Raw genomic sequence first — 23581 nt, forward strand, 5'->3', positions numbered from 1 at the left:
TTTTCTCAAGGACCTGGTAATCAATTCTTTGAATGTGCCAACCTCCCCATTTCCTGGGAGAAGACGGGCCTAACTTGTCACCTGACAAGTTTCCAAATTGCAAAACTGGGTCATAACACTGAGCTAAGTGACAGCGGGCTTTCTGTCTCTGCAGTCTCTTTAGTGGACTGCCTGTGACGCACGTTACATTCTGGCTTAATGTTTATTCGGTAAAAAAAAGCGTTTTCCTTCCCTCCTACCTTTGTGGAGAGGTTTTCTGGTTTGGGAAGAGATAATGTTTTTGATTATATTTCCTCTAGTGCCATGAATTGGCAAAGAAGGGAAGAAATCACCGTGGACCGGAGGCTTCCCACCTCAGGAAAAGCTCGATTCCCCTGAGTCTGGCCCTGAAAACCACTGCCCACACTGTGACTTCTTTTCCTTTCACCATCTGTGTGAGCCTGGTCCTGCTTGTGCGTGCCAAACAACAACAAAAAAATAGTAGACAGTACCCCCGACCACACCTGCTGATTCACTGGTCTTCCTTCTAGGATCTTCCTAGAAAATCACTGGACCCTTACCAAGTATTACTGGGGTTGACTGGTCCTCAGGAATGCCGTTCCTCTTTGATTTCCTAGTGTTAAGGAAAGATTTGACTCTTTTATGTCATTAAAATGTCTCTGCCCCATACAGCGCAAAAACAGACCTGGATCCCTCACAAAGCTCTGGGTGTGGCACCGGCATGGGGCCTGAGGGCCCATTCACTTCCTAGTCAACAAGCACTGTTAACATGTTGATCTCCACTTCACCCAAATGTGGGTAACAGTTGAGTTTCCTCAGAGGCACCGGATCCCCAGTGGGTGATTAGCTGGGTGATCACTGAGTTAAGTGGAGAATTCACAATGTGACTGGCCCTGAGGCAAGGGGAACCCCTTTCGGGAGCTCCTCGCCTATCAAGCCCTCAGGCCCCTTAGCGGGCTTCATTACCTGGAAAAGCTCAACAAGCAATCAAGCCCCATCCACCTCTGAACCCCAAGGACAGTTCAAGAGAGAAGCCTGCACTCACCAGAGCCTGGAATGGCAGCAGCCTCGTGGCCATTTCTCCCTCCTGGAGAAGGCACGTGAAACGGAGAAAGAAACTGTGAGGTCGCTACAATCCTGTTTGCACTTCCTCCCCGATTAGGGTTAGACCTGGTTAGAATAATCTCCACACGAGCAACCTGCAGAGGGAAGTAAGAGGGAACCTGGAAGCCCAGGCATTCCTGAGTCGGAGAGGCCTAGGCATGACCACCGAAAGCAGGGGTGGGCAGTAAGCAGACCTCCAATCACTGGGCCTCCTCCCTTTCAGCCAGTGGTTTACGAGTAAAGACGAATCCAACTGAGGGATTAAAACTCTCTGATGTACATTAACAATGTAAAGGGCAGCCATGCTGGGCTCACAAAGATCTTAGAAATGACATAAATATTCCACACACCTGCATTTAGGTATTTTGAGCTATAATAATTATAGTTATGATTACAGTAATTCTTTAAGTGTCACTTGAAGAACTGGTGTCCTTTTCAGGAATAGCCAACCAAAAATTAGTCCTCTCTTCTCTTCCTCTTGGAAGCTGTGCTTCCCTTATCAAAGCTCCTTAAATGTAAAAGGAAGTATTTCCTACCCACCTTCCCTTCCCCACCCCCACAAAATTACAAAACTGAGAAGAAACAGCTTCGTTGGCTAGAAATGACTTTAAAATTTGGAGAAAAGGGAAGTAACTTTGCAAGCGGACAAAATTATTCCAAATAAAAAAGAAAATAATTAAATCACTTAGGATTCACTGTGGGAGAGCAATGCGGAAAAGCACGGTTGGCAGAAACGGAGAAACATAACAGAAAGTTTGAACTCCGGAGGGGGAGACCAACAGACGTCAAGAGCCGAAAGCCGCCCCAGGCTCGCCAGCCCGGAGACAAGACACAGCCCCCCGCAACCTCTCTTTGGAGAGCGTCTCTCCGGGAGCCTGGGCGGGGGCGGAGGCGGAGGCGGAGGCAGCGGGTCGAGCGGGGGCTCCTGCCGGGGCAACGCCCCCTCCCCGGGCCGCGTCCACCTGCCGAGGCCGCCTGGGCTCGGACGCCCGGCGCTGGGGCTCGGCTGGCGCTCCCTCCGTCCCGGCCCGCCCGCCGCGGGAGCCGCACATCCCGGGCCCGCTCTCCCCGGCATCTGTACCTGGGCGCGCCGGGACGGGCACGGGACGCGGCGGACCGCACCGCAGGAAAGCGGAACACCCAGCGCGGGGATGTCTGGGGCCGCCGCCACCAGGCCTCCGGGCGCCGGTGCGCCTGCGCACAGAAGACCCGTGGCGCTTTTCCTTTCGAACTCTATTTCCCAGCCGTCTCCATGGCACGGCCCTCTACGGTGTCCGCGAAGGGCCAATGCGGGAACGCCAGAGAACGCGTTCTTGCTGGAAGCCCAAGGAGGCTGAAGTCTTCCAGCCCCTGCTGTAACCACGTATCCCCTCGTACACCTTTTAATTAATAATTATGATGACAATGATAGTAAAAGGGAAAAGTAAGTATGTAATACAAAAACGTGGAAGACTAGCCTCTCACTACTGCTTATTCTTGGTTGATCAAAGAACCGTTAGAATCAATTTAACAGATTTTTGAATTTTAAAAAATTATGTCTACATTTTGTAGCCTGTAATAAGAGACATATATTTTAACTGGCCCGCACCATTGGGTTAAAACAAAAGCATAGACTCAGTATTGCCCTTTTCATGACACTCATTACTTCTTTTTAAAAGGGTTCCTTTAAATTGTAAGGCTTGTCTTCCGATATTGACTGTAATTCCCTTCTGTACAACTGCATCCTCAGTGTCTGACACTGTACATATCAAATAATACGTACTCAGTAAGTGTGGAATGAACGCTTTTAAAAATATCCACCACTGAGGGGAGGGTATAGCTCAAATGGTAGAGCGCTTGCTTAGCATGCATGAGGTCCTCGGTTCAATCCCAAGTACTTCCTCCAAGAATAAACAAATAAGTAAACCTAATTACCTCCCCTCACCAAAAAAAAAAAAAAAAAATGAGGTCTGGCCCGATGTGAGAAATTAGTTCTAATAAAAAGCACTTAGAACACTAGAAAATTGTAAACACTATACAAGTACTAGACATTATTATATCATTATCATCATTATTTTTGTTATCTCCATTCTTGTTTCCACCCTCAGCACCTCCCTCGCCCCCCCTTCACAGACACCAGTGGTAACCATTCTCCTGCATGCATTTTTTTAAAAACTGAAACATAGTAACCATATCTGGTGCACAGCACAATATCCCAGTCATGCACATACGTATATTCGTTTTCATTAGAGGTTATTACAAGATGTTGAATACAGTTCTCTGTGCTATACAGAAGAAATTTGACTATATACTTTAGCTCATTTAATTCTCACAACAAACCTATAGCTAGTTACTAGTACTTTCTGCGTTCTACAAAGAAGGAAACCAAGTTGTACTTCCTAACCCTTCTACCAAATATTTCCCAAGTTAAAAAAATCAATAAATGAAATCGAGAAAATATTGCCAATATTTAATATATCAAAGTAAGAAAAAGTAGCAGCATAAGCTTACTTTTGCTTTTGTTTTATTTAGTTTAGAAATACAGCGGTAAGTCCAGGAGAAACAAGGGAATTTGGCAGAGGTTTCTTCTAGATGTGGTACTCCATTTTAGGGCACCCCCGAAGGACACTAGTGGAGGGAAATCCTCCCCATGGGAAGAACCTTGAGGAGTGCCCCTGAAGTGGGAAGCCCCATGAAAAAGACCAGCAGGACCTCCAGGCAGGGCCATTACTCTCCTGCCAGCACCATCCGGTTCCCTGGCCCAGTGGCATTATCTCACTTTTTGCCTCTGAAATGGCTTACTTTAAAAAAGGAAACTTATCCCTAAGATTTTATTGGTTCCCTGAGCTAACTCCTGATTGGTCCATTTCTATCACTCCTGATTTGTCCATTTCTACAAAGCTCGTTCCTAATTAGTCAACTATTGTTACACCTTATTTCCATATGATGTTGCAAAGTGTAGACTGGCAGCCTATAAAAGCCAATGTAAACTTACAGATGGGGTCCAGAGCTTGGAGTGTTAACTATTCTGGGCCTGCTCGCATAATAAACCTGAGTTCTCCAACTCTCAGAGTACTGCTTGGTCTCTCGCCTGGATTCAGGTTGCTGTCACAGCTGAGCTGTAACACACCTTGCTGCAACACTCCTTGTTGTTCACTTTGCTTGGAAGGAAAAAGGTCAGAGGTGTAATTATATATCATGAGCTGTGGCCATTCATTTGGCTGGATGATCAGGGAATTGGAAGGAACATAACTGGAAAATTGGTGATAAGGAAATCTTGGGAAGAGAGACATGGATAGTCTTCTCTGAATGGGCCAGAAATGTGAAGATATTTGTGTCCTATGTGAATTCACACCAAAGGGTCGCTTCATCAGAGGAGACTTTTAATAATCAAGTAGCTAGGATAGCCTGTTCTGTGAACACCAGTCAGCATCTTTCCCTAGCCACCTCTGTCACCGCGCAATAGGCTCATGAACAGAGTCCCCATGGTAGCAAAGGTGGGAGTTATGCATGGGCTCAGTCACATGGACTTACACTCACCAAGGCCAACCTGACTATGATCATGGCTGGATGTCCAATCTGCCAGCAGTCGAGGCCAACCCTGAGTCCTTGGTAGAATACCATTCCCGTGGTGCCCAGGCAGCTACGTGGTGGCAAACTGACACCTTATCTGCTGTCATGTTATTCCACACAGCATTGTTTGTGATTGAAGAACTCACTTCACAGCAAATGAAGTGTGGCAAGGGGCCCATGCTTATGGAATTCATTGGTCTTACCGTATTTTCTACAATCCTGAAGCAGTTGGCTTGACAGGATAGTGGAATGGCCTTTTGGAGACCTAATTACATTGCGAACTAGGTGGCAATACCTTGCAAGGCTGGGGCAAGTTTCTCCATAAGGCTGTATATGCTCTGAATCAGCCTCCAGTATATGGTTCTGTTTCTCCCACAGCCAGAATTCATGGGTCCAAGAATCAAGGGTTGGAAATGGGAAATAGTGGTACCCTCCCCAGCTCTTACTCCTAGAAACCCACTAGTAATACTTTTGCTTCTTATTCCTGCAAAGCTACATTTTGCTAGCCTAGAGGTCTTAGTTCCAGAGAGAAGAAAACTTCCACCAGAAGACACAACAATGATTTCACTGAACTGGAAATTAAGAGAACCACTTTGGGCTCCTCATGTCTCTGAGTCAACAGGCAAAGGAGACGTACAATGTTGGCTGGGGTGAGTGATGCTTAATACCAAGGGGAAACTGGACTGTAACTCACAGTGGAGGTGAGGAAGAGCATGTCTGGAATACCAGCGCTCTCTTAGGGCATCTTTAGTATTACCATGCCCTGTGATTAAGGTCAGCGGAAAACTATACCAACCCAATCCAGGCAGGATTACTAATGGCCCAGGCCCTTCAGGAATGAAGGTTTAGATCATCCAACCAGGCCAAAAACTGTGACCAGCTGAGGTGCTTGCTGAAGGCAAAGGGAATACAAAATAGGTAGTGGAAGAAGGTGGTTATAAATACCAGCTATGACCATGTGACTGGTTATAGACATGAGGACATGACATGAGATAGGACATGTCCTATCATGAGTTCATTGTCTCATGATGAACATGCTTGTTTATAATCTTTGTTTTCTTCTCTTATTCTCTTATAATGTAACATAAGATGTACTGATTTCATATTGTAGTATTTAAGTATTGTTAACTTGACATCATAATATTTCAGTTGAAGGGGCAAAATCCACAAAGGGACCAGCAAGACCTCCCAGCCAGGGCCACTGCCTTCCCACTTTTGCACTTCTGTAAAACAGTTTGCTTCTAGGAAAATGGAACTTAGCCCTAAAATTCCATTTGTTCCCAAAAGCTCACTCCTGATTGGTCCACTCCTAACACCTCATTTGCATATGGTATGAACTTAACTGAAACCTTAAAGCCTGTGTAAACCTACAGACGGGGTCCAGAGCTTGGAGTGTTAACTCCTCTGGGCTCATTGGTATAATAAACCCGAGTTCTCCAACCCTCCGAGTGTCACTTGGTCTCTCCACAGGATTCAGGTTTCTGTAACACAGGATATCAAGGAGAAGAGGAAGCATCACTCAAGGTTGTTACCGCCTCTTCTGGGGAAGAGATTAGTGAGTTTGGGGTTGGAGGCAGGATAGTTGTTATTATGTCGGGTGGAAGTATGAGCTTGTTATTGTCTTTACGTAGAGATCGAGTGTGGTTTAAAGAGCTGCCTGTGGGGGCCAAGTTGACAGAAGGTAGGCTTGTTGTGATTAATTCATTGTTTCAACCTGAATGGGCTATGGGATGCCCGGGTACCTGGTCACACGTTATTCTGGCTATGTCTGCCTGTGAAGGTGTTTCTGGATGAAATTAGCATTTTTTGAGATTAACATTTGAATTGGTAGACTGAACAATGCAGATTGCCCTGCATGATGTAAGTGGACCTTGGGCAATCAGTTGAAGGCCTGGGTAGAAAGAAAAGTCTAATTCTTTTCCGAGTAACAGGGAACGCCTCCTGACTGCCTTAAACTGGAGCGTTGGTCTTTTCCCTGCCTTCAGATTCAAACTGAAACATTGGTTCTTTTTGGATCTTGAGCCTCTGGCTTTTGTTCTGGAATTTACACCATGGGCTCTCCCAGTTCTCAAGCCTTTGGACTCGGACTGGAATGACACCATCAGCCTTCCCAGGCCCCCAGCTTGTCGACTGTAGATCTGAGACTTCTCAGCCTCCACAGTCACATGAGCTGATTCCTTCTAACTTATTCATGTTCTGTTTCTCTGCAGAATCCTTAATACAGTAGGCAACCACACACCAAACGATAAGAGTTGTGGACATACTTTTTTCATTGGAATCTCTTTAAATTGTATTTTCTTTAGCATTTTTTTCCAGATTTGTTGAGATAGAGTTGTTTATTTTAATTCAGTCATTACGTTTATTTCTCTTGGCTCTGACTAGCGCCCCCTAGAGGGAGTGGTCATGGGAATTATAGTTGACACTTAGAAACAACACAGCTTTAAACTGCATGGGTCCACTTATACACCAATTTTTTAAATCAACGAATTCATACACAATCCACGGTTGATTGACTCTGTGGGTGCAAATCCATGGTTATGGAAGGTTGGCTCTAAGTTATACATGGATTTTTGACTGTGAAGAGGGTCAGTGCCCCTAAACCCCACATTGTTAAGGATCAACTGGATTGTTTTGCTCTGGTTTTAAGGGAAATAAATGCTTGAAATGACTTATCTCCTGAATACAGTATCTTCTGGAGGCTGTCAGTAGATAACTTGATCAGGTTAAAGACAATCCTTAGATTGCTAAGTTTTTGAAATTATGAATGAATATTGCATGATTGCAAATGTTTTTCTGCATCCATTTAGATAATCATGGGTTTTTTTTCCTTTAATCTGTTAATGCAGTGAATTACATTAATAAATTTCCTAAATCGCTAATCTACTAAAGTGCATTTCTGGGACACAACAGACTTGATTTTGATGTTTTTATGTTCTTCATTTTGCAAATGTTTTGACAAGGATTTTTGTATCTGTGCTTCTTGGTTTGGCTGGAAATTTTCTTTCTGGTCCTCATGATGGATTAGTCTCATAAAACATATTGTAAGATGTTTTCTTTTTTTATATTCTGAATCTTTTTGGGAAGAGTACGTGCTGCTGCAATGCGTACTTCTGCATGATGGATTAGTCCGGTGTGATGGGCAAGTTGTCTTGGTTTGTGTGAGAATTTTTTCCCCCGGCACATTAATATTTTACACTTCAATAAGCCAGAAAGAGAAAGAAAAATACCATATGATACCAGTCATATGTGGAATCTCAAAAAAAGAAAAGAAAAAGAAAAAAGAGGACACTAATGAACTCATCTACAAAACAGAAAGACTCGCAGACACTAGTAAACAATCTTACGGTTACCAGGGGGAAAGGGGGTAGGAAAGCATAAATCTGGGAGTTTGAGGCTGCAAGTGATAAACACTCTATATAAAAATAGATTTAAAAATTACTTCTGTATAGTACAGGGAAGTATATTCAATATCTTGCAACAACCTTTAATGAAAAAGAATGTGAAAACGAATCTATGTATGTATATGCATGACTGGGACATTGTGCTGTGCACCAGAAATTGACGCATTCTGACTGTACTTCAATTTAAAAAACGAAATAAGATAAATTTTACAGTTCATGTAAGGGGATCTGAATGCAGGTAAACCAACACAGCTGAGAGCATACGGTTGCAGAAAACAGGACTGTTTCCCATACCCCTTCGACTCCCATAATCTCTCCTAGTTCATCGTGGCCCCCTGCTTTCTCTCTCAGAAACACTTCTGCGTGGTCTTCCTAACTCAGTGGCATCAACCCTTATCCAGAGTACTTTCACCTTTCTTAATAGGATATGTTCCCTCTCTCTCTCTCTCTCTCTCTCTCTCTCTCTCCGCCCCCCCCCCTTCCTCTCTCTCTCTCGGCCTCCAGCTGGTCCAACAGACCCCAAATCAAACCTACTGGTTGGGGTTCCTGACCTAAGTTGCTACTAAGAACGGGAATCCCATTCACAGAAGCGGCTAGGGCCTGCGTGCCCGCCTGGCCCCGTCCCTGAGGCTGGCCCCGGAGCTCGGCCATGACCTCTCCTGCCACAGCAGCACAGTTGAATCACTGCAGCAGAGACTGGACTGGCCTGCGAGGCTGGAAATACTTATCAACCGGACTGTGTTAGTTTTCTAGCGCTGCTGTAACAAATCGCCACAAATTTGGTTATTTAAAACAACACAAGCGTATTTGCTCACAGTGCTCTAAAATCAATTTCACTGGATCAAAATCAAGGTGCCAGCAGACCTGCAGACCTGGAGGCTCTAGGGGACCATCCGTTTCCTTGTCTGTTCCAGGTCTTGGGGCCGCGTTCCTGGGCTTGTGGCTCCTTTCTGCATCTTCAGAGCAAGCGCTGAGTATTTCAGATCTCTCCCTGCTTCCATCTTCACACTGCCTTCTCTCTCATAAAGACTTTTGTGAATACATGGGGCCCACCAGGTTAATCTAGGGTCATCTCTTCATCTCAAAATCCTTAATTTAATCACATCTGCAAAGTTCTCTCTGCCGTATAAGGTAACATTCACAGGCCCTGGGGATTAGGACTTGACCAGATTGGCGAGGGGGCCTATCATATGGCTCTTAAAAAAAAGTTGTTTGCCAGACTCACAGCATATAACAAACTTATGGTTATGAAAGGGGGTCGGGGAGGGATAAATCAGGAGTTTGGGATTAGCAGATACAAACTACTAGATAAAATAAACAACAAGATCCTACTGCAGAGCACAGGAAACTATATGCAACATCCTATAATAAACCATAATGGAAAAGAATATGAAATAGAATATATATACATATATATACACATATGTATACATATATGTATGTATATATCCGAATCACTTTGCTGTAACCAGAAACTAACATGACATTGTAAATCAACTCTACTTCAATTAAGAAAAAGTTGTTTGCTATGATCATACCCTGACAATGTGTGTTATGGAGAAAATTCCATTAAATCTAAGTTCCATTAAATAAAAAAATTTTTTCTTGACCCCTGTTCCACACTACATGTAAGATAACGTCCCTCAGATTCATTCTATGGCTTCCTTCACTTTGATTTCTCTTAATTTTGAAGAAAATGGGTATTCTGGTTAAAGACTTTGCTATTAAAAACAGCAACAATTAGGCAGTATCTCTCAAAGAATACCCTAATATTTAGCAAATAGGCCCTTGAAAATGGACAGTTGCTCAAATATATATCATACCTGAATAACATTACTGAGTCCACAGTGTCAGATCCTCAGCTCAGGCTGCCTCCACTCACCTCATAACCCGTGTGATGAGTTATTATTATCCCAAAGCAAAGGGCTGGCAGCCTTGGGAGAAAGCTCATTTGCAAAGTTTTTTGATGCGTTATGAGCTGATTTGTGTCCCCCTCCCACCAAATTCATATATTGAAGCCCTAATCTCCAATACCTTAGAATGTGACTTTATTTGGAGACAGGTCTTTACAGAGGTAATCAAGGGGAAGTTAAGTCATAAGGGCGGGCCCTAATCCAGCATGACTGGCGTCTTTATAAGAAGCAGATTGGGACATACAGATGGAAGACGATGTGGAGACACAGGGAGAAGATAGCCATCTAGAAGCCAAGGGGAGAGGATGGGGCAGAGCCTTCCCTCACCGCCCCCAGGAGGAACCAACCCTGCTGACGCCTTGATTTCAGACTTCCAGGCTCCAGAACTGTGAGACAATAAAGCCTGTTGTTTAAGTCACTAAATCTGTGGTGCTCTGTTATGGCAGCCCTAGCAAATTAATAGATGTGGTGAGAGACTCTTGCTTCCAGAGGAATTCCGGAGTCGGAATTCCCCAAGAACCAAAAAAACCACATATTCAAAATAAACAAATTGTAATTTCTGTAACACTCTCTTCCCTTTCTGTCAAGATTACAAGAGGGGAGGAATGCATGGTTAGAAAGATGCACACCAACTGCTGTCACCTGCATAACCCAGGGGGTAATAGCCTAGTTCCAAGTTAGCCTGACTTGGCTTTACTATCCCAGCTCTGTAACTTACCCTAATGCTTGTGTAACGCTGGTGAGATAGGAGGAACGGGGCAGGGCACAACCATGAAAATAATGACACAGCAACTGAGAAATGTAATTGGTTAGAACCAAGATGGCGGAAGATTCGACTTCCAGCAGACCTTGAGCTTCATGGCACATCCACAGGCACCATGACAATTTCCAGGCTGACCATAAAAGGTCAAAAAGTGACCTTTGCAATGTCAAGCTTGGGCTCCGTTAGAGAGGGTGGATTAGGGCAGTGGATGGGACACTTAGCTGGTGGCCCATCCTTTCCCACTTGTAAAGTGGGTAAAGGCCAAGCCGGACCTCCTGATGCATGGCTTCTGCCAAGGACAGGTGCCTGGGCATTTCTGAAAACAGAGACCCGCGGGGGCTTTGGATGTGGTGAGGGAAGAGAGAAGGGCGACATGGCTTTTGTTTGCACCCTCTGCCAGCTTTGCCCAAATCCCCACGGCCGCCCTAATCCGCCCTCTCTAATGGAGCCCAAGCCGGCTCAGGCCCCCTTAGCACGGGCCTGCTAATCCCTGGGGCTGGGAGCTCACCACCTGTCTCCAGGATGCACTTCGCTCTCAGCATCAGAAAGGCAAATCCAGGGCCCTAGGTGGGGGTGATGGTAAGAGTATCTTTTGGCCAGTCCCCCTCATCTTGGCCTGAAACATGAGATGGGGAAACTCAGGTACAGGGAGCCTCCCAGGGCTCTTCACTGCTTCAGACCCCAGCGCCCAGGAAATGTTTCTACACGACTAGAAGAGCAATTCCTCAGGGCTCCATCATCCGATGCAAGAGGTGGGGGTGGGAGCTGCAGGGTGAGTCAGCCCTGTCCCTGCCCTCTTTCAAAGGCAGTGAGAGCTCGTCGTCTCCCACCAACCTGGGTACAAATCCTGATACTGACACATGTCAACTGTGTGACCTTGGGTGAGTCACTTAACTCCCTGAGGTCTCCATTTCCCCATCTGCAAAATGGGGCTGATGGTAGCAGTCTCTTCTCTGCGAGGTTGTGCTTGTGTTAAGCAGAGTCCTTGCTAATATTAAAAGTCTGCTTGCTGACGCCTCCTTCGTGCTCAGCCCTGTTCTCCCTTCTCCCGTCCGAGGGCATTCAGTTCGCTCATCCTGTGCTCCTTCCTCCCTCCACTCACTGGTTTCCTGCAGGGTTTTGCAAGGGGAAAGTTGAGAAGTACCTTAGGTAGCTGGAGCCAAGACACTGGTGGCCAGAAAAGAGAGGAGAGACAGAAAAAGGGTAAGAGACAGAGAGACAGTGAGAGAAAGAGACACTGACAGAGAAAGAGAAGAGAGATAAAAAGAAGAGGGTGGGTAGAGAAAGTCAGAGACAGAGAGAGACCAGGAGACAGAGAAGGACAGAGTATGGGTGTCAGACACACATCCAAAGACAGGAAAGAAACGGACCCAGGGAGAAGGAGAGGGAGCGAAAGGAGATATGGAGAGGGCCAGTTCTGCGCACACCCCTTGCTCAGGAGGGGTCTCCGCCCTCAGGGCGGCCTCTCATCCCTTCCCCAGAATCCTTAAATCCTCTCTCCCTCAGGGCGCTCTGGATCTGTCACTGCGCTGTCCTGAACCGACAGCGGCTGGCGCAGGTGAGTGTGGCCACGAATGGTGCCCAGGTGTGCACTGGGGGTGCGCCTGAAGGAAGCGAAGCCGGGGGCTGTCGGGGAGGGGAGGGAGCAGGATGGAGCGGCGGAGACAGTGGTCGGGCAGGGGGGCCCGGGTGATGGGGCTCAGAAGGTGGCAGAGCCAGGCGGCCTGGGAAGGCTGGCTGAGTTGACCCCCTCTCCCCGTCTCTTCTCCAGCTGGCTCGGCCCACGTTTATTTATTGCTCGCCTGAGCTCTCCCCGAGCCTCGAGCCTCGGGCTCCTCCGCCAGGAGCTCAGCGCGTGCTCCGGCCCCGCTCTCCCCCGCAGCCCCGCGGGCCGATGGCGGGGCTGCCGGCGCTGCTGGCGCCGCTGCTGGCGCTGGCGCAGGCGGGCGTGGCGGGCGGCGCGGGCTCGGTGCGCCTGGCGGGCGGCCTGACGCTGGGCGGCCTGTTCCCGGTGCACGCGCGGGGCGCGGCGGGCCGGGCGTGCGGGCCGCTGAAGAAGGAGCAGGGCGTGCACCGGCTCGAGGCCATGCTGTACGCGCTGGACCGCGTGAACGCCGACCCCGCGCTGCTGCCCGGCGTGCGCCTGGGCGCGCGGCTGCTCGACACCTGCTCGCGGGACACGTACGCGCTGGAGCAGGCGCTGAGCTTCGTGCAGGCGCTGATCCGCGGCCGCGGCGACGGCGACGAGGCGGCCGTGCGCTGTCCCGGCGGCGCCCCGCCGCTGCGCGCCGCGCCCCCCGAGCGCGTGGTGGCCGTCGTGGGAGCCTCGGCCAGCTCCGTCTCCATCATGGTCGCCAACGTGCTGCGCCTGTTTGCGGTGAGGGCTCGAGGTCCGGAGTCTCTCTCCTGTCCCCCTTGCCCGGGGGGTGGCCGAGGTCTGGTCTCCCGGGAAGAATCACACTAATTCACAAGGAAACCCTGTCCCCTGGGCCAGACCCAAGTCTGTCTGGGATGGTTGTTCTGAAGATTAAAGTGTCTCTCTCGAGTCCCCGGTCTTCCTGTCCCTCTGTCTCTCTCTGTTCCCCCTTCCTCCTTCCCTCTTTCCTTCTGCTGGTCCCCTCCCCTTTCCATAATGTCTCATGCTCCACCCTTTCTCTGTGTCCCGCTTCAAACCTCCCTAACCCCTCAAGACAAGCTCCAGCCAGGTTCTTCCAGAGCCTCCGCCCTCTCTGATTTTCACCTCAGCTCCCACTTGCTCCCAAAAGGGAGCAAGGTGGTGAGCGTGTCTTTCTCTAACCCGAGGGATTCACCCCTCTTCTCTGCTAGCCTCTCTCTTCTTGGCTTTTCTGCCGCCATTCTCCGCTCTTCTTTCACACTTACTGCCCCCAGCCCCACCCCACCCCCTTCTCCCGGATCAGCTCAGCCGTAATCCCCGCTGTTAATCACTCTAATGCACACAGATAAACCCAGTTCCAAACAGGCCCTTTCATTTGGCCAGACACAGCCTTCCATCAGACATCCCCTCCCCCGCTCTCCTGCCTGCTCTGCCCCTGCAGGGGCTGCCGCCCACCTGCACGGACCACCCCTTTGTGTGAATGAGGGAAACGCGTCTTCCCCTGGGGCTGACAGTTGTCCCTTTTCCCAGGCAGATGCAGCCTATGCCTAGCGGCTGCATTGGCCACAATCTGGACTGGAACCCCCCACTTCCCTACTGCCTGGGACATGCCCCATGCAACCGCATGTGGTGGCCCGGCCCTCTCCTCTAGACCCTCCTACCTCCTGTATTCTGTCAGACCCATTCACAAAATGCAGATCCTTCTCCACACCTTCCAGCCTCTCCACGTGGCTGTTTTAGCTTGCCCCCAGTACCATAACCCCAAACTTCCATGCTCCCCACCCTGAGTCCTGGGTTCTCACTACCTTCCCTCCCTGGGGTCACTGACCCTCCATCCACAGCCCAGGTGTCCTTCCCCACTCCAGATACCCCAGATCAGCTACGCTTCCACAGCCCCTGAGCTCAGCGACTCCACACGCTACGACTTCTTCTCCCGCGTGGTGCCACCTGACTCCTACCAGGCCCAGGCCATGGTGGACATCGTGCGGGCACTGGGATGGAACTACGTGTCCACGCTGGCCTCAGAGGGCAACTATGGCGAGAGCGGGGTGGAGGCCTTTGTGCAGATCTCCCGAGAGGCTGGTGAGCTGGGGGCAGGGGGTTCTGAGGCATGAAGGAGCCTACAGAGGGGCCATCAGACAGGGCATAAGCTGTGAGATGGGACACTGGCTCCATGAGGGGGAGCCTGCATGGTGCCTGCTGTGGGCTGGTGCCCTTTTCCTTTGGAGGACTCAGCCCCTGCCACAGTCACGCGCAGTGGCGGCCCCGGTGGGTGAATGGGTGGGACCAGAGCTGACTTTGACATCTCCGACACCCAGGGGGGGTCTGTATTGCTCAATCCATCAAGATTCCCAGGGAACCGAAGCCTGGAGAATTCAATAAAGTAATCAGGAGACTCATGGAGACACCCAACGCCCGGGGCATCATTATCTTTGCCAACGAGGATGATATCAGGTGGGATGGATGGCGCGTTCAGTCACCATGCTCTTCAGAAGCTCTCCTTGAAGGCCCCACCACCTCTTCTCACACATTCCAGCCACATCAGTTCTCCTTTCCTCCCTTTCCCTCTTTCAGCTGCCCCCATATTCCTGCCCCTACACACCTTTCCCACTGCCATCTGTCTGGGGACCCCAGAAATGAACCAGGCCTAGTCTGGGTGGAGATGCTCCAAGCCTAGCCAGAGAAACACACAAGAATACATATCTGCTTTTATCATTCCCAGTGGGGGAGAGACTGGCGGGCACAGTAAGTGCAGGAAATGAGCTGTCAGGGAAGGACTCCCAGTGGCAGGAGGGTGTCAGCAGTAGGCCACAGACCCTGGCCTGAGCTCTAGCAAAAGAAAGGAGTCCCTTGCTCCAGGCAGCAGGAAGTGGCTACAGTACACAGAACAAGAGGGCGGGACTGGGGTGAGAGCCTGGCTGGATACTTTACTACTTGAGAAACTCAGGGCAAGTGTCTTAAACACCCTACATCCTTCTTTTCCTGATAAATAAGGGTATGATGAATGATGCGGAATGGGGTAGATGGAGAGAGAAAACTGAGAAGTGATCAGAAGTAAGTTGGAGGAGGATCTCAGCCCTTACTCACTCTCACGCTGTTCTTACCAGGAGGGTCCTGGAGGCTGCACGCCAGGCCAACCTGACCGGCCACTTCCTGTGGGTTGGCTCAGACAGCTGGGGAGCCAAGATCTCACCTGTCCTGAACCTGGAGGATGTGGCCGTGGGGGCTATCACCATCCTGCCCAAAAGGGCCTCCATCGATGGTGAGGATGGGAATGCCCTCCCCCAGTGCATCTCCCACCCATGCTTGTCCTTCCCCACGATCCCCTCTTGAAGGTGCTCATTTCCCCCTTTCGTAAAATTGTACCATGAGCCAGGTCCCTTCTAGGATTCCCAGATTCTAGAATTCTGAGATTCTGTGATTCCACCCCTCCAAGCAGTGTTTGAATGAGTTGGCAAATGAGGAAATGCACATCCCACTATACAGGCTGAAGAATTATTAGGTTTTGTTGGTTTGTTTAATTTTGTTTTAATGCAATGCCTGTATTCCTGGTTCTGGCAGAGGTATTGTAATTTGAGGGTAGGTGTGAGAAGAAGAGAAACCATGGATGTGGGACATAATGTCCCGCTGATCAAATGATGAGGCCTGCCTTTCCTCCCCTCCTCCACCATCCTGCCTGTGAATATGTGGGAAAATGCAGGAAAGATGTTCACTTTAGAACAGGATTGCTTGTTTTCCCAAAGGCTAGACTGAAGGCTCCTTGATAAGGTGTTTCAGGGCTGTTTTACAAAGCAAACACTTTTAAAGGCTAAGCCCTGACCTCCGGGGGCTCCAGCCTTTTGGGGGTGTACACCTACCCTCATACTCTTTCTTTCCCTTAGAATGCATTCAGTTGCAGGCGACAAACTAGACTGGGAGTGGTTCTAACAATAAAAGCATTTCATCACAAGACAAGAGGTCTGAAAGTAGGGGTGACTTCATGTTTGAGGCAGTGAGTGAATGATGTTCTCAGAGCCCTGAGCTCTGTCCCCACTTCTGTTCCACCATCCTCTGTGGTTGTTATATGTCTTCATGATTGTGGTATCTTATTCACAAAGTGGCTGCTGAAGCTCCACCCATTACATCTTCACAGCAGCATTCTAACCAGGAAAGAAGGGGCAGCATAAAAGTCTTTCATGTGGTGAGGCTCTGAGTTTGCATCAGGATGCAAATTTACCCTGGAACCCTTAGATGGCTTTGAACTGACTGGCCAGGCCAGAACTTGGTCACATGGACACCCCCAGCTACAAAGTGAGCAAGTGGTGATGGGATACAGGTGGTGAGCTGTTGCTGGCTCAGATGGTTGCCACCCACCCTCCCTCTCTTGCAGGGTTTGACCAGTACTTCATGACTCGCTCCCTGGAGAATAATCGCCGGAACATCTGGTTTGCTGAGTTCTGGGAAGAGAATTTTAACTGCAAACTGACCAGCTCAGGTACCCAGTCAGACGATTCCACCCGCAAATGCACAGGTGAGAGCTGTCCAGGGTGGCGGGGGTGGCGAAGGAGAAGGTGGGAGGCCAGGTCGGGCACCTGGGGGCCAGGCGCACTTCCTCTGGGCATCCCTAGGACAGGCGAGGAACGCATCGGCCGGGACTCTGCCTACGAGCAGGAGGGGAAGGTGCAGTTTGTGATCGATGCTGTGTACGCCATTGCCCACGCCCTACACAGCATGCACCAGGCTCTCTGCCCTGGGCACACAGGCCTGTGCCCAGCCATGGAGCCCACCGACGGGCGGACGCTGCTGCAGTATATTCGAGCCGTACGTTTCAATGGTGAGTGGGAGCCAGAGCCCTGAAGTGAATGAGGGGAAGCCTGCTGGGATGGGGTTCTTGGGACCTGGGATGACTCAGGATGGAAGGGATGGCAAAGGAGAAGGGTATAGTGCGGAAGCCCTGGCCTGAGAGCTGGGGACCAGTTTTTAACACTCTTTCCCCAGGCTTCAGCTCCCCCTGCCCCAGCCTGCAAATTCCAGGTGTCAGGGAACTTCTCTGTGACCCCTTCTGCCTGGGACTCTCAGAGGGTCACACACAACTCTCCCCTGCATCACAGAGTTTGGAGGCGTCTGGTCTCTTGGGGCATGCTTGGATCATAGCACAGATTGTGCAAAGGCACTGTGGACATGCTGCGCACTTTGAGTCTCAGGCTTCCAAGTGTCTCCCCAGCCAGGCCCCGGGCTCTGTGAGGCATGAGTCTTTCCCCCTGGTACCAGTGGAGGACCTGGCAGGGCTCAGCATGAGGGCTTCTGAAAAGGCCCAGATGGACTCAGCTGTGCTATGGTTTGTGGAGAGAGATACATTTGTGTTCAATTACGATCCTTTAGAAAATTAAAAATTCTGCACTTCCAACAAATATTGAGCACCTTTTCTCTGCCAAGCTCTCTGCTAAATAGTGTGACTTAATATCACTCCAGAACAGCTCTACAAGCTGGTAAAGCAAGCTTCTAAAAGAAAGAAAGCTGATGGTTCAGACTGATAGCTTTGTACAAGCCTGAACTCGTCCTCTGCCTGGACAGTTACGCGCTTTTTTTTTTTTTTTTTAAACTGAGGTAACTATACACATATCATAATACTTACTAGCTTAACTGTTCTTTAAGTGAGCAGTTTAGTGGTGTACAGCCAATGGCTAGAACTCTGCATTGTCCAAAACTGAAACTGTGTACCCATTAAACAATTACTCCCCCTTTCCCCTTCCCCCAGCCCCTGGCAGCCACCTTCTGTCTCTATGAATCTGACTAGTCTGTATGAGTGGAATCACACGGCATTTGTCCTTTTGTGACTGGCTTATTTCACTTAACGCAAAGTTCTCCAGGTTCATGCATGTTGTCGAATGTGTCAGAATTTCTTTCCTTTTCAAGGCGGAATAATATTCTCTTGTACATATACCCCACGTTTTGCTTATCCACCCATCCGTTGATAGACACGAGTTTCATCCATGTTTAAGCTATCGCGAATAACGCTTGTTGTGAACATAAATGTACAAATATCTCTTTGAGTTGCTGCTTTCGTTTCCTTTGGGGATATACCTGAAGTGGAGATACTGGGTCGTGTGGTGATTCTGTGTTTAATTTCTTGAGGAACCGCCACATTATTTTCCGTAGTGACTGCATCATGTTACATTCCTATCAGCAAAATACAGGGTTTTAAGATCTCCATACCATTGCCAACACTTATTTTCTGTTGATTTTGACAGTGGCCATCCTAGGTGGTTGTGAGGAGGTGTGGGGTTTGTTTTTTTGAGGGGAAGGGAATTAGGTTTATTTATTTATTTTTTAATGGAGGCACTGGGGATTGAACCCAGGACCTTGTGCATGCTAAGCACGGGCTCTACCACTGGGCTCTACCCTGCCCCCTCCACCCACTGTGGTTTTGATTTGCATTTCCCTGATGATCCCTGACGCTCAGCACCGTTTCACATGCTTGCTAAGTAAGCTCTCCCTTTGTCCTGGCTGGGCCGTGGCCTCTGCAGGAGGCTGGCTTTGATGGGCTGGAGAACCAGCTGAGGATGACAGGCTCTCCTTCCAGGCAGTGCAGGAACCCCTGTGATGTTCAATGAGAATGGGGACGCACCCGGGCGATACGACATCTTCCAGTATCAGGCGACCAATGGCAGTGCGGGCAGTGGCGGCTACCAGGCCGTGGGCCAGTGGGCGGAGACCCTCAGGCTGGATGTGAGTGGCACGCCCTGAGCCCCGGGCGCAGGGAGGCGGGCCCACCTGCCCGGAGGCCGGAGTCACAGACCCCTGTGTCCTCTGTCCCAGGTGGAAGCCCTGCAGTGGTCGGGAGACCTCCGCGAGGTGCCTGCGTCTCAGTGCAGCCTCCCCTGTGGGCCGGGTGAGCGGAAAAAGATGGTGAAGGGCGTCCCCTGCTGTTGGCACTGCGAGGCCTGTGACGGGTACCGCTTCCAGGTGGACGAGTTCACGTGCGAGGCCTGCCCGGGGCACATGAGGCCCACGCGCAACCACACGGGCTGCCGCCCCACGCCCGTGGTCCGCCTGTCCTGGGCCTCGCCCTGGGCGGCCCCGCCCCTCCTCCTGGCCGTGCTGGGCATCATGGCCACCACCACGGTGGTGGCCACCTTCGTGCGACACAACAACACGCCCATCGTCCGGGCCTCTGGCCGCGAGCTCAGCTACGTCCTCCTCACCGGCATCTTCCTCATCTACGCCATCACCTTCCTCATGGTGGCCGAGCCCGGGGCGGCTGTCTGCGCCGGCCGCAGGCTCTTCCTCGGCCTGGGTACCACCCTCAGCTACTCCGCCTTGCTCACCAAGACCAACCGCATCTACCGCATCTTCGAGCAAGGGAAGCGCTCGGTCACGCCCCCGCCCTTCATCAGCCCCACCTCGCAGCTCGTCATCACCTTCAGCCTCACCTCCGTGCAGGTGGGTCCTCGGGCTCCCAAGTGAGTGACGGGGTGGGAGGATCAGAATGGAGCTGGGGGAGGTGGGTGGTGGGCACTGACCCCCACTTTAAAAATCACTCACTCTTTTCTATTTTGGCCTCTATGTTTAAAAAAAAAAAACAACAGAGGAGAGGGTAATAGCTCAATGGTAGAGCACGTGCGTAGCATGCACAAGGTCCTGGGTTCAATCCCCAGTACCTCCATTAAAACAACTAACTAAAGAAATAAAATATTTTAAAATGAATAAATAAAAACAAATTGCCCCAGGAGATAGGGTGCTACTGTTCTTCTGTAACTAGAAGAACTCATTTAACAGCAGCTGTTTCTCCTGCTTCGTCCTTGAAGGAAAATGGGTCAGTTAGGTGGGGAGTGCAAGCAAACATCCAGTGATTTTTTTGATGTAAAACAGTGAAATTATTTTCATAAACTGAACATGCTCTTCCACATTTTGGCTCCCAATTAAAAATAGGGCAAAGAGAGAATCTAATGAATTTTTCCCAAGCAGAGCATCTGTTTCCGTAAAGGGAGTTCCTGCTGCCCCATCCCTGGGTAACCTGGACGAGTCGCATAGGGTCTAATGACGTTCCTGTGGACCAGGGCATCCGGTCCTGTGGATGGCCGGAATTTCACACTGTAGGTGCAGCCAAAGCAGAATTCCTTCAGGGTGTTCTCTGAGATAGTCACACTGCAGCACTGGAGATGGCTCCCGGGGTCTGGAAAGCACTGGGTGTTCTCTGTGCAAATGGTACTAAGAGACAGGTGTGTGCAACATTGTGCGACACTGTACGACACTGCAGGGCCAGCCCCGTTCTCAGGGCCGGGTGGAGGGCCTGTGCCCATCCCATCTGGACACAGCTCACTCTCCACTCCAGGCGAGCCCTTCTTCCTACCCAGCTCTGCATATAATATGGTCATTCCCACCCACAGGCCTCGGTCCACGCGATTCTCCACGACTGGAAGGTGCCGCCATCTTCCTGCACAGGGCAGGGCCTGAGCTCCCCTGCCAGGGCCAGAATCCCAGTGCCCCGCCCATGCTCAGGAGGCACCTTGCTGCTTCCTGCCTGAAACGCCCACGGTGCCCCTTGCCCCGGGACAGAGACGCTTAGACTCCATTCAGGGCCCCTGGCTCACCTGTGGCCTCCCCACGTTATACCTCCCTGTCCAGACACCCCAGACCTTTTCAAAGAGGCACACCTTCAACTTCACAAGGTTATTTAGCAACATGATGGATGTGAAATGTTCACCAATTCTCTGGACCTGGGAAAGGAAGGGGGTCCCCAGGAACTAAGTTTGCTGTTGCTAGAATGGATCAAGCTAGTGTTTCCACACGGACAGAATGGACATGGTACTGCCTCCTTGGAAGGCTGTGAGAAGGAACATCTCGGCTGGGCCTGGTTCTTAATCCCTGGGGCATGCACTGACTCCTCCTGCAAGCTGGCACTGTGTCCTCACAACAGAGGGTTCCCAGGAGGTGGAGAAGATGTTTAGGGTCACAATTCCAGAGCCTCTTCCTGCAGGCCCTGCACCTTGCAGGGCTCAGTAAATGGCACTGGTAATGGTTGAAATAGAGACAGAGGACATCCAGAGGCCCCTGGCCCAGCCAGCACATACCTCTGCTGCAGTCCCTTCTCTCCACCTGCCCATGTCACAGGCCTTTGCCCAGGCAGTCCCCTCCTGGACAGCCTGCCCCTCTCCATGGTGGCTCTCAGGTCTGAGCATCCCACTCACGAGGCCAGGAGCCTCCATGTGACCCTAATCTCCCAGAAACCTCGGTTAGGGGTGAGTCTGGGCAGGTCCCCAATACTGTGCTCCTGCAGGTGGTGGGAGTGATGGCATGGTTGGGGGCCCAGCCCCCACACAGCGTGATCGACTACGAAGAGCAGCGGACGGTGGACCCGGAGCAGGCCAGAGGGGTGCTCAAGTGCGACATGTCGGATCTGTCCCTCATCGGCTGCCTGGGCTACAGCCTGCTGCTCATGGTCACATGCACGGTGTACGCCATCAAGGCCCGTGGCGTGCCCGAGACCTTCAACGAGGCCAAGCCCATCGGCTTCACCATGTACACCACGTGCATCGTCTGGCTGGCCTTTGTGCCCATCTTCTTCGGCACCGCCCAGTCAGCCGAAAAGGTAATCTGGAGTCCCCCGTCAGTTTCACCACCTTGTTTGCTTCCTGCCTGTGCACAGAAGGGCTCAATTTTCCAAGAGCTGGGCCGCCACATGAATGATTGCTCGGCTGGCTGGTTCATTCATGCACTTAAACACCTGTCCACTCACTTGTCTTTCCAAGCTCCCTCTGCTTGTTCAGTTAGTCATTCCCTCTTCCTTTGTTCATCCATGCTTCTAAACCATCAGTTAACTTGTTTTTATTCAATCAGTACTTTATGTCTGCCAACCCATTAATCTTTTGGTCCATGTGTGTGACCATCATGCAATCATTTATTCATGTGGAACATTTGTTTATTTGCCCCGTCATCCTTTTGCTTGCCCACTTGCTCCTTTACTCAGTCTTGGTTCATCCATCCATTTATACACTGGAGAATATGGTCACTCATTCATTACCATGCTCTAGCCCTTTTTAGGCATATGGACCATTTCGCTCTCTGTGAATGAACCTCTCACTTCCCTTGGTCACTTGCCCACTCAGTCCTGTGTCACTCAGCCTCCTTCCTGCCTATACCAGAGCCACACCATGACCGCCACTTCATCATGCCACCGGGCCTTTGCTTTTGCGGCTGTCCTTTCCTGAGTGCCCATTCCCATTCACATGACTGAAACAGCCTCCCCTCCAGGCTGTGGGGGGAAGGTGGAGGGTGGGAGAGGACTGGGCTGAGTCCCACCTGGTCCCTTCCTCCACTGCTTAGATCTACATCCAAACCACCACGCTGACCGTGTCCTTAAGCCTGAGCGCGTCGGTGTCCCTCGGCATGCTCTACGTACCCAAAACCTACGTCATCCTGTTCCACCCGGAGCAGAACGTGCAGAAGCGGAAGCGGAGCCTCAAGGCCACCTCCACCGCGGCGGCCCCACCCAAGGGAGAGGACACAGAGGCCCCCAAGTAGCTAGTGGTGGGGGTGAATGAGACGATTGCTCCCCTTCCTCTGCTGTTTCCTTCCCCTCACTTCGTGGTGGAAGCGGCGAAGACCCAGGTCTGCAGTGAGCCATGGGGGAGGGGTCTGGGGCGGGGGCGGGGTGGGGCCCACAGAGGCCACGCCCAGCAGGGTGGCGCTGGCCTTCCGAAAGGCCTAGGCTCACCCGCCACGTCTAAGCCCTGTTGTCCTGTACGTGTTGGCTTCGTTGTCCTCACTGCAAACCAGACACAACACTCGTGATGGGAAACGGCCACCGAGAGTCCCTGCTCTGGAGAGGAACTAAAACACTCACTGGTTTGACGTTCAGAGATCGCGATGAAACCCCGAACTTGGCCCAGTGGGAGCGGATTTCCTCTCCTCCACCAGCCCCCGGAATCTGGGGACTGAGCAGAACGTGAGCATGTATAGACCCCAGAATGAAACACAGGACTGGAGTCAGGGAGGCACGGTTTCCACCAGGGCTCTGTGGGTCTGCGTTTTGGATGAGTAACTCGGGCTTGGGTACATATTTTGCTGGAGCAGAGGGATCGGCCCTTGGGTGAGAGCCCCGTGAGAGAGGCTGGGCCCACTCAGGACGCGGGCGGGGGGGCGAGCAGAGGGAACTGGGGCTCCCTCACGAGGGTATTTGTGTCAAAACCTTCTCCTCCAGCGCTTTTCTCCTGGGATCTGGGGGATGCCACACTCGGAGTACAGTTTTTTT

The 23581-nt window shown here is 50.7% G+C and overlaps 2 protein-coding genes across 2 annotated transcripts in view; one reads left to right on the forward strand and one right to left on the reverse strand.

Moving 5' to 3' along the window:
* The window catches only part of ZNF879 (zinc finger protein 879), a 33146-nt gene extending 30976 nt beyond the window's left edge, over window positions 1-2170 (reverse strand). The window contains exon 1 of the mRNA XM_032466341.1: window positions 1046-2170. Coding sequence (XP_032322232.1) covers window positions 1046-1078 — 33 coding nt within the window. The 5' untranslated portion in view covers window positions 1079-2170. The remainder of the gene's footprint in view (window positions 1-1045) is intronic.
* Window positions 1263-23236, forward strand: GRM6 (glutamate metabotropic receptor 6). Its single transcript, XM_032466342.1, has 13 exons — window positions 1263-1281; window positions 1836-2292; window positions 12240-12291; window positions 12505-13110; window positions 14214-14430; window positions 14667-14802; window positions 15456-15610; window positions 16718-16858; window positions 16961-17161; window positions 18911-19056; window positions 19147-19770; window positions 21608-21919; window positions 22654-23236. The coding sequence occupies exons 1-13, from the start codon at window positions 1263-1265 to the stop codon at window positions 22849-22851; spliced, it is 3264 nt and encodes a 1087-aa protein (XP_032322233.1). The 3' UTR covers window positions 22852-23236.
* Window positions 23237-23581: the final 345 nt, after the last annotated feature.

Source organism: Camelus ferus, chromosome 22 (genome assembly GCF_009834535.1).
Source record: "Camelus ferus isolate YT-003-E chromosome 22, BCGSAC_Cfer_1.0, whole genome shotgun sequence".
Taxonomy (NCBI): Eukaryota; Metazoa; Chordata; class Mammalia; order Artiodactyla; family Camelidae; genus Camelus; species Camelus ferus.

Bases quoted from the DNA above. Each gene is read 5' to 3' on its own strand.
- GRM6 (XM_032466342.1), top strand. The intron at 2,293-12,239 runs GTGCGCCTGCGC...TCTCTCCCTCAG, and splicing joins CACCAGGCCTCCGGGCGCCG to GGCGCTCTGGATCTGTCACT. The intron at 14,431-14,666 runs GTGAGCTGGGGG...TCCGACACCCAG, and splicing joins GCAGATCTCCCGAGAGGCTG to GGGGGGTCTGTATTGCTCAA.